At 39.9% G+C, this 10,972-nt stretch overlaps 2 protein-coding genes across 3 annotated transcripts in view; one reads left to right on the top strand and one right to left on the bottom strand.

Moving 5' to 3' along the window:
• The window catches only part of wu:fy63c09 (SH3 domain-containing protein 19), a 34,907-nt gene extending 32,887 nt beyond the window's left edge, over positions 1-2,020 (top strand). The window contains exons 14-17 of one of the 2 annotated variants that reach the window (XM_014022157.1): positions 183-208; positions 319-487; positions 587-681; positions 800-2,020. In XM_014022157.1, the coding sequence (XP_013877611.1) occupies positions 183-208; positions 319-487; positions 587-681; positions 800-907 (398 nt within the window). In that variant the 3' untranslated portion in view covers positions 908-2,020. The remainder of the gene's footprint in view (positions 1-182; positions 209-318; positions 488-586; positions 682-799) is intronic. The other variant, XM_014022158.1, reaches the window with a different exon arrangement.
• A 2,555-nt stretch (positions 2,021-4,575) lies between these two features.
• Positions 4,576-10,972, bottom strand: part of LOC106527318 (tripartite motif-containing protein 16) — a 12,077-nt gene continuing 5,680 nt past the window's right edge. The window contains exon 2 of the mRNA XM_014022162.1: positions 4,576-5,641. Within this exon, the coding sequence (XP_013877616.1) occupies positions 4,686-5,641 (956 nt within the window). The 3' untranslated portion in view covers positions 4,576-4,685. The remainder of the gene's footprint in view (positions 5,642-10,972) is intronic.

Genomic DNA, 10,972 nt, shown 5'->3' on the forward strand with positions numbered 1-10,972 from the left:
ATCAGGATGTGTAGAAAATAAATTTTATATTGTTTTATCTTATTATCAGTTTTTTTTAAGATTCAAAAGTTTTATTTTTATCCTAATTAGGACGTCTGATAAGTCATTGTTGTTCTTTTTAATATTTTTTTTCATCTATTAAAAGAATCATCTAATTATTTTTTTATTTCATATTTTTCCAGCAGCACTAAAACCTGCATTTTCAGAGGTGAGTTTATTTAATTTATTTAAACATTAAGTTAGTTTCATCCTCATATATTTCCTGTTTATTCCATACAGTGTTTATTATTTTATGTAATTTCTTCTTTGTGTCTTCAGGAGTGGGTCATAGCTCTGTTCGACTTCCCCGGTCAGACCGCAGAGGACCTCTCCTTCCACAAGGGGGCGCTGATTCAGGTGATTGAGCACGTGGATGCAGAGTGGAGGAGAGGAAGACTGGAGGGGAGAGAGGGTCTTTACCCTGCAGCCTTCACTCAACCTTGTCAGGGTACGAAACTTTAAAAAATAAAAATAAAAAACGTTTCAAGCTCCAGTCGTAGAAAGTGAGTCTGCGGATGTTTTTCTAAACGTGGCGTTTCATTTCTAGCTCAGCCAATCACAGAGAGCCATTCTGCGGTTAAAGGAGCGGCCCGAGCTCTGTTTGACTTCACAGCTGAGAACCAGGATGAGCTCACGATGAAGGTCTAACACAGAAACATGCTTTTATTTTGAAATAATTTCATGAATGAAACATGCGTGTGATGTTATGAAATGCTTTTGTTTGTAATTAAATTTAAAATCTTTGCGTCGTCCTCTGCAGGTCGGTGACATCATCACGCAGGTGGAGTCTGTGGATGAGCAGTGGATTGTGGGAGTTGTGGGCGGCAGACGTGGGATGGTGCCTAAAAACTACATTTCATTTCTCTGAATGAGAAGCTCCTCGCATTTCAACTCAAACCGATGACATCATCGGCGTCCTTCGTGTCTTTATGAACTTCTGGACACACGTCAGTCCGTTACAGTGTTTGTTTTTAAAGAAACATTTTTTATTTCCGTGTTCCTGATAGGTTTTTATTGATGATGAACTGGAGAAACAGGAAGTGTTTGACTCTTATTTCCCTCTCGCTGTCGCCTCGTATCTGAACTGGATCTTTTGTTTTTGACCGATCAGTGGACTAAAGCGCTAACGTTTAGAAATATTTGCACTTTGTTTCAAACGGATCTGCACGACAGAAAGCGTTGGATTAAGAGCCGTTTCTGCTTCACCTTTCACCTCTTTTATCTGTTTACAGGTTTTTATCAGAGCAAACACCTCAGATTTACTTTTCATTAAACTCATGAAAGCTCACCGTAAAGCATGTTCTCTTCTCTTGAAGCTTTACGAGGAAACGCTGAGTTATAAACTGAGCAGCTGCAGGAAGAGTTCATTTTTCTTGCTTGAGACGAATAATTTGGAACATTTTTCTGTTTGCTGAAGCCGTTTAAAGCTGCACCGAATGGAAGTATTTACACCAGCAGAATTAATTTTTTTACATCTTTTTCTCCATCCTAAAACACCGACCTGTCCGTCACAGAGCTTCTCATTAAATCTGCAGCTGATTAACAAAGATAACTGTAACACGTTCATTTTCAGCAAGAAAAACTTTAAATCTGCAGTAGCTTTTCATGCTTTACTGTATTTCTCTCTGCTTTAACTTGAATCTTTAAAAAGTCCTCATTTAACTCGCAGTCCTGTCAAAAACTTGTCTTTAAACGTTATTGCGCCTGATCTATAAAACATGGTTCAGCTCTCTGACATGAATGAACTTCTGCACTGTATCTGTGTTAAACAGAAAATGTTTGTGTAAAGCAAACTTTTTTCTTTTTTTATAGCTGCACTTTTAAAACAAACTTTTTTTTATAGTAAGCAGCTTCTTTCCACAAACATCCTCAAACATTCTGTCTCAAACTCCCTGAATGTTTGTTATTGTGCATGTTTGTAACACGTGATGATGTTAAACACCTGTTTTAACCTAATTAAATCACATTTTAATAAGTCTTACATTATATAGATTTATTGGTTTGAACAAATAAATAGATACGTAGGTGGACAAATAAAGGTAGATGCCAGGTGTAAGGGTTGTGGATTCATACCCAGGTACACAGGTAGGTATTCATTTCTTTTTTCTGCCATCTAGAGTTAGATTGGTGGAACTGCAGATAATCTACCAAACGGTTCTGTCAGAATCAGTTTTTAACATTTCATTCCTCAGAATAATCAGTTTAGATCAACTGGTTTTAATCGTTAAAGGGCACATTTCTGAAAAATCCACTTTTTTAGCTGTTAAATACATTTTGTTTTAGACCTGGAGTCTCTACGAGGCAGAAAAGTTGATTTTAGACTCTGCTGGTGCTGCAAAGATATCTTTATTTTCTGTTTGGGTCAGTTTTTTCAGCCCATTAAGTTTTATCTTTTTTCTATGAGGTTTTCTGAACTATTACGTTAAATAATCTGCGTATCAATTACCCCACAAGGTCTGGACTTGCCAACTACAATGTCCTCATCTTCATTTTCAATGATGTTGGCACTAAATGATGATGAATAGGAGGGGTCCAAGGAGAGAGCCATGGGGAACACCGGAGGAAGAGGGTTTCGAAGAGAATGTTTTGAGTTGAATGAAATGTTAAATGTGAAAAATAAGGATTTAAAAGCATTTATAATCTGTTAATTCATATTGTTTGTTGAAGTTTTATATAGATTATTTATGATTCTATATAAATGTTAGCTGCTTCAAATCTTGGATTATTAGTTCTACATTTAATGCAAAAGATCTTTTTGTTCCAAGTCGGCCATGTCCAAAATGAAACTTTTGAAAACCATCAGCCATCAGCATCTACAATAAGTTTTTAGTTAAATGAGTTACAACAACATCTAATTTCCCTCTGAGATCAATAAAGTATTTTTTAATTGAATTTTGAATTGAATTTTCCTCTGGTTGGGGTCAGACTCTGGCTTCAACATGTAAAGCTGGATGGACAAGTCTTCTGTTGTTAATGTCTTTCAATTATATTGTAACTAAAATGTTTCTGCGCTGCTAAAAAACAAAACCCCCTCTCTCAAACCGGAGTGGACCGGTTTGGAAGCAGGAGGGGGCGGGGCTTGAAGTGTAATAAAGGGAACAGTAACAAAACCAGCCATTTAGAGACACACAACAGAAAAGTAGTGAAAGAGAAGATGGTGAAGTTAAAACATGGAGGAATACAGACCAAAGCTTTGTAGTTCCACTTTATAAAGACCCCAACAGAAGGATTTAAATAATAATAATAATAATGCATTGTATTTATAGGCACCATTCAAAGCTCCCAAGGTCCCCTTACAAAAATAATAAAATCACAATAGAACAATTAACTCAATAAAAAACAAATCGATTAACAAAATAAAATACTGGAGGCTAAATAATAAAAACAGTCTTATTAAATACTGATAGTATAATGATAATAATGATAGTTATAAAGATTAGGGTTCAAGTGTATAAGCTTTCCTAAACAGATAGGTTTTGAGTTGGGATTTGAAGGTGGTACTGTGACCAGAGCATGAACCAGAATGGCTGTATTGTTGGATGAAAAGGGATGGACGCAGGCGAGAGATGTTATGTAGGTGGAAATAAAATGACATGAGAGTGGAAAGATAAGGTACTGTCAAGGATGACACCCAGACTCTAAACCTGGGGAGATGGAGAAACTAGTGGGTTATCAATGTAAATGGAGAGATTGTTAGTCTTGGTGAGGGTGGATTTGGTGCCAACAAGTAAGATTCCTGTTTTGTCGCTGTTAAGTTTAAGAAAGTTATTTGAAAACCAAGACCTGATTTCCTTAAGGCAGTTAGAGAGGCAAGTAGGTGGAAGGGATGTGTTTGGTTTAGCGGAAAGGTAGAGCTGGGTGTCATCTGTATAGCAATGAAACTGTACGTTGGGAGGATGTAGATGATGAATAGGAGGGGTCCAAGGAGAGAGCCTTGGGGAACACCGGAGGAAAGGGAAGAGGGTTCCGAAGAGAATGTTTTGAGTTGAATGAAATGTTAAATGTGAAAAATAAGGATTTAAAAGCATTTATAATATGTTAATTCATATTGTTTGTTGAAGTTTTATATAGATTATTTATGACTATATAAACTTTAGCTGCTTCAAATCTTGGATTATTAGTTCTACATTTAATGCAAAAGATCTTTTTGTTCCAAGTTGGCCATGTCCAAAATGAAACTTTGGAAAACCTTCAGAAAGATTATAAAACCTTGATCTGTTTTTATAAATGTAATGAAAAGTGCCATGTAATCAGATAGTTGAATATCATTGCTTCTAAAATGCACGGACTTCTTTAGATAATGACACAAATAGTAGTAAAGGAAAAAACTTGCCTTCAGTCATATTTTTATTTAGCTTCACAGTGAGTTTGGAGGTGATTTTCACGAAATGAGACCAGACTTGTATCCATTAGATTTTCTTGCTTCTATTTGCACCTCTTAAGAACAGACAGACATGAAAACAACTTCCTGATTCCATTCAGACCCGTTGAAGGGACGGAACCAGGAAATAAACCGTGTGAAGAGACGGAGAAGGTTTTTATTATTTGTCCTCTTTACCAAAAAGAACAGTTGAAATTAAGTAGAATAATCTGCAGATTAAAGCACTTTAGGAAAACAAAAGTTGTATCACATCTTCTGCTCATGTTTATTGAACTTTCCTGAGCTCAGCAGATTCTCCTTCATCAAAAAGTCGAACTCCAGCGTGGAGCGGCTGAGTGAAGGTGGTCTGGACTCTGTGGAGGAGGGTCATGGTGTCAGAGACCCTGTAGAAGGACAGAACCCCTGCTGTGTGGTCCAGGTACACTCCGATCCTGGAGGAAGCAGGACCTGAGGCTGGAGTCTTCACCTTGTTGAAGCAAAAACTGTAGCTATTCTCATTGCAACACAACACCCAGGATTTGTCGTTGTATCCAAACGCACACTCATCTGCTGTCCCGTCTCTGCTGATGTCTTTATACGAAGCTGCGACATGAATGGCGTCTCCGCTCCACTCCACCTCCCAGTAACAACGACCAGTCAGACTCTCTCTGCTCAGAACCTGGTCGTAAAACGTAAATCTTTCAGGATGATCGAGATAAAACTGTTGTTTTTTCATCAGAGTCACTTTTCTGTTCCCCTCAGATAATAACAGATGTGTGAAGGCTGTGTTTGAGTCTAGCGTTAGATCTTTGGAGTATTTTAGGAACTCATTTCTGGTTTTTGGTTCTGACACTAAATCTTGAGTTCCTCTCAGTGAGATGTTTGTCCAGGTGTCCCTCAGGACGTCCTGTATCTTGWSTCTGAGCTGGTCCACAGCTGCCGTCACGTCCTCAAAGTATCTGAGAGGACGAGTCTTGATGCTGGATGAGTGTGGAGACTCACTGAGTGCTGACACTGAGGGGTAGTTGTGGAGAAACTGGTTGTGATCCTCTGTGTGTGAGAGCTGCTCCAGCTGGCCGTCTTTCCTCTTCAGCTCAGTCATCTCCTGCTCCAGCTTCTCCTGAAGCTCTTTGACTCGACTCACTTCAGTTTCCTGCTGGGATCTGAGCTGCTGCTTCACATCAGAGCTTCTTTTCTGGATGAGACGGATCAGCTGAGTGAAGATCTTCTCACTGTCCTCCTCTGTTTTATCAGCAGAGACATTGATGGCCTCCACCTCCTGTTGGAGCAGCTTCACATCTTTCTCTCGCTCCTGGATTCTCTGCTGGATTTGTTGTCGGATCTCCTCCAGCTCCTTCTGCTTCTCAGCTCTTTCTGCCGCAACTGAAGCTGCTTCGATTTCATCCACTAAGATCTTCATCACCTCATCGTGTCGAGAGCAGATTTGATCCCGGAGCTTCTTGGAGGGCTCCGCCAGCTTGTGTTTCTTAAACTGACCCACACTGTAGTGAGGTCGGAGGTGTTTTTCACAATAAGAGACCAAACAGTTCAGGCAGGACTTGACAGCTTTCAGTTTCCTGTCAGAGCAGACGTCACAGGACACATCTTCAGCTCCAGCATAGCACAGATCATCATGTAGATCAGTCTTCTTCAGCTCCTCCACCAACTCAGCCAACATGATGTTTTTCTCCAGAGCTGGTCTTGGTTTAAAGTTCTTCCTGCACTGAGGACAGCTGCAGATTCTCCTTTGGTTTTCTCCATCCCAGAACTCTTTAATACATCTCATGCAGTAGCTGTGTCCACAGGGAATAGTCACCGGATCCTTCAGGAGATCCAAACAAATCGAACAGGAGAATTTAACAGAATCCACCAGGTTCCTCTGCTGCGCCATTTCCCCTCTCACTGAGCGTCTCCACAGTTTCTTTTCTTTTAAAGCAAATAAATGTGTTTCATAAGAAGCCAAACCCAAGTTTATTGTCTTTTTTTCCTTCCTGCCCTGCAGCAGCTGGGTGTGTCAGCTATCACACAGAGATTACACCTCACCTGTTCAGGTCTGTGAACCAGGAAATATGTTGTCAGAACTGAAGTGTGTTGAAGAGAAGGGAGGAGTCATCTCTGAGTTTTACTTTCCTGGAAACTGAGCTAACTCACCTGTAATAACACATTCAACCCATAGGGCACCTTTAAAATCATTAAACACTTTTCACCTTGAGGCCCAAAACCGTCCCTCTCAGAAAATTCTAATGTTTTTTTTTTTTACTTTCACTGCATTAAATCTTTTCATCAACTTCACACCTAACCATAAATATAAACTTTTGTAGTATTTTTTACATTTTAAAAACTTTTTTCATTAAAAAAACTTGATTTTTAATAAAAGAAAAATAGAAAATATGCAATATTTTCAAAAATAAGGTTCAAAATTGAATATTTGGTGTAAGGTTATTACAGCCTTGACTAAAAACATTGATTTTGATGCATTATTATTATCATTATTACAGTAATGAGTGTTTAGAATAAAATGTACACTCTTTGCCTTAAGGCCCAGAACGGTCCCTCCTAAAACGTGTAATAAAAACATGCTGTGAATCACTTGATTTTTTTTCTAATTTTTGTTTTTCCTTTATGCACATGGTATCATTACTAAATCAGTTCATTCTGCACAGATCATGGTGAGGTGCATTTTACATGAATGTTTTCCACATTGTGTGCACTGTGGAGACGAGACACGCTGCCTCCAAGTAATTCCTCCACTGCTGTCTCCTGGCCCTCTGAGGAGTCTTTAGTAACATCTACCTCATATTGCTCTTTCTTCTCAGAGCAAACCAAAATAACAGCTAGCGCTTCCTGCTGGAGAAATGACAAGACTACAAGCTAATCTTGCAGACTTCAAAACAGGCACCTGTGTAAACATGTTACAAGTTCATGTTCAGTTTATTTATATAGCCCCAAGTCACAACATGCATTGTCTCAGGGCACTGTACATGAAAAGAACAATCTAAAGAAGAAATGAGCAGATTGTGTTGAATCACTTCATCACAGTCTCCCATCCTGAGCAAATGGTGGAGAGGAAAAACTCCCTGCTAATCAGGAAGAAACCTCCAGCAGAACCAGGCTCAGGACAGGAGACCATCTGCCTCGACCGGCTGGTTGGAGGACAGGAAAGAGACACAGACAAACACAGAAGAACTGGTCCAGGACTGGTCCAGGTGCACCTTCTTCTGGAAGAGACAAAGGTTAGGTTGTTTCTCAGTTGCTGGATTAAATCCCTGCCTGGGACCTTTCCAGGTGGTGTTTACATGTTCTCCCTCTGCATGAATGTGTTTGTTCCCAGTTTTCCGGTTTCCTCTCAGACCAAAACCCTGCACCTTAGCTTCACAGGTACACACTGTACATCTCAAATAAATGCTTTGTAAATGTAATTATTTTATACAAAATCATGTTCAAATCTGAATATTTTCAACGGCCTTCATATATACTGGATAGATAGATAGATAGATAGATAGATAGATAGATAGATAGATAGATAGATAGATAGATAGATAGATAGATAGATAGATAGATAGATAGATAGATAGATAGATAGATAGATAGATAGATAGATAGATAGATAAGTGACCTACATTTAAACAAAATGAGTGACAGCTTTCACCTTCACCCATTTAGTCCACAGCTCTCAAGGCTATGTAGGAGCCAAATTCTGTAATCAGTTGTTTTGGGAACAGAAGAAACAGTTTTTGGCCAGGCAGACAATAACAATTTTCCATCTGCCTTAATGTCCGCTGGTACCTCCCAATGTTGCGAATCTAGTCAGACAAATAGTGTGGACAAATTCCACCGAACCGTGCTATCAGCTTTCTCCAAGATCAATTCCATCTGGCCAGCAAAGTCCAGGAACCTCAGCAGAACAGTTTGCAGACCGAGTCCAGCTCGCACAGGGAAAAAGTCTGAGTGCTGAAAGAACGGCAATCCTTCATATTGGTCAGACAGCCAGGAGATGAAAAGCCACCAACGCTGTTTTGTAGAACACCAGGAGACCACCAAGCCAATCTGTAGAATCCAGTGATCGGAATCCAAATATACATATCCAGAACAGAGAAGAACCGAGGTCCCACCTTTGACATGTCCTCCCATGGAAGAAAAAAACACTTTATTCCTAAAATGTTATTGAGAGACCAGCTAAACAAATCCATAAAAAAATATAATTTCTGGTTTCGGATGAAAATATAGAGAGGGCTCAGAGCAGCAAAGCAGGGAAGATAAGGGAGGGCAGGAGAGAGGAAAAAAGCGTCTTGCTCCTCCGAGAGCAGGAACAAAAAAAAAAAACATGCTGATTTGTTGTAACAGGCTGAGCTTTATCCAGCTAAAATCCTTCCATTCTCAGTCATCCCCCGTCTCCATAGGCGTGCCCCAAGGCTCTGTCCTTGGACCCCTTCTATTCATCACTTACCTCCTTCCTCTAGGTTACATTTTCCGCAAGTTTGGTGTCCATTTCCACTGTTATGCTGATGACATTATGCTCTACCTGTCAACCAAACCACCCTCCCTCCATCATCTCTGACTGCCTCAATAAACTCAGTCACCGGTTTTCAGACAATTTCCTTCAACTGAACAGTGATAAAACAGAAATAATCCCTTTCAGCACTAAAAATTCCAATTCTGAATCAAAACATCTTCTCATCTCTCTCAACGACACTCTGCTAGCCCCCTCCCCTCAGGTCAAGAGTACTGGTGTCATCCTCAACACCACTTTCTCCTTCACTGCTCACATCAATAATGTTACTCGGTCTGCCTACTTCCACCTCATAAATATAAACCGTCTCCGTCCATCTCTCACAGTCCGCACCAGAGCCATCCTTGTCCAGTCTTGTGACTTCGCGGATCGACTATAACTCTCTTCTTTTTGGCCTCCCCAACAAATCCCTCCATAAGCTACAGATGGTGCAGAACTCAGCTGTACGAGTCATCACTCACTTATTCTTCTATGATGTGTCTAACGCTGGAAGTGTCCTGGGGTGTCCTGAAAGGCGCTTTTTAAATAAAATTATTATTATTATTATTTATGGGAGAAGTTTTCTGATCGAAGCAGCTCAGCCCCGTTAGAGCCGCTGCACTGCGCATCTCTGCTGGATGCCAGAGACAAACGGAGATTTCATTTACGCAGCACTAATAGGGACAAGGCATTTCTTATTTTGTGAATGTTTAGTTTTTAATAAGTGCAACTGTTTGTTTTAGCAGCCCGGGGTTATTGGGACTAGTTTTTCTGATCTCCGCTCTTCATCGTCAGCTCTGGTGGCCGCTCTGCAGCGCAAATCAGCTGTGCGGTATGATCGACCTGACCGGTGCTGAGGAGAGGTAGAGAAGTCATTTGATATGGCATTGTTTGGAGCACAATGGATCCAGAAAAACACCAGCACCCCAGAACCTGTCGCTTATTGATGTTGCACTCGCCCTGTGCAGATGCACCATGCGCCGGAGACCGGTGGTTCACTCCAGGTTCACTTCAGCCCATGGGCCGGTTCACGAACTGAACCACCGACCGTCTGACCTGCATCTGGGCCGATGGTTCAGCTCATGGGCCGGGGATTTCCCCGGTAGCCCCGTATGCCAGTCCGCCCCTGCTTCGTGGTCACATAAACTTGTAAATAACTCATGAAAGAATGAAGTTACGTTAAAACCAAGCATTCCATTGTTTTTCTTGTGAAATTCCCAATGAGTTTGATGGGTCACATGACCCTCTTCCCATTGAAAAAACTAAAGTTGGATTCAAAATGGACACCATGGTCACCTTGAAGTTATCCCCCTCCCAAACAATAATGTGCCACAAAGAGGAAGTGAACATCACCAACAATACCCATTTTATTTAGGTGTATCCATATAAATGGCTTACCCTGTCTGGTTGTTTTATAAAAAAAAGTTTTATTTTCAATTGATCCGCCTCTTTTTTGAGAATGTAATAGTTTTAAAGTGCATATGCCATGCATATTCTTCAAATTCAAAGTGAAAGAAAACCTCTTCATATTTAAGAACCTTGGCATAATACACACAATTTTACCCATTTTGTCACATAACTGTCATGTTTTCTTTTGATTTTGACTCAGCAAAAGTGAAACAGGAAGTGACATCAAAGGGGAACTCTGGTTTTTATTTATTGAAACAATATAATTTGAACTCTGACTCTTCATCTCTCTGTGATAGTGACCCAAAATAATTTAAAGAAACATCCAATTCTTCTCTAGTCTGTTGTTAGCTATTTAATAACACTCTGTTTACATGCAGACATTCCCCTTTGACATCACTTCCTGTTACTTCACATGCAAATACACTCCTGATCAAAATCTTAAGACCAGTCAAAAAAGTGCAAGAATTTGCATTTTGCACTATTGGATCTTAAGAAGGTTCTAAGTAGAGCTTCACAATGTTAAAAGAAGAAATCAGTGCAAGAGACAAGAACCTTTGAGCAGGGAATTTTCTGAAAACTGCATTTACACTAAAACATGATTTTTTTTTTCAGCTGATCAAAAGTTTGAGACCACAGTCTTTAAAAGCCAAAAGCTGTGCAAAAATCTGGATTCC

This window comes from Austrofundulus limnaeus, unplaced genomic scaffold, assembly GCF_001266775.1.
Source record: "Austrofundulus limnaeus strain Quisiro unplaced genomic scaffold, Austrofundulus_limnaeus-1.0 Scaffold319, whole genome shotgun sequence".
Taxonomy (NCBI): Eukaryota; Metazoa; Chordata; class Actinopteri; order Cyprinodontiformes; family Rivulidae; genus Austrofundulus; species Austrofundulus limnaeus.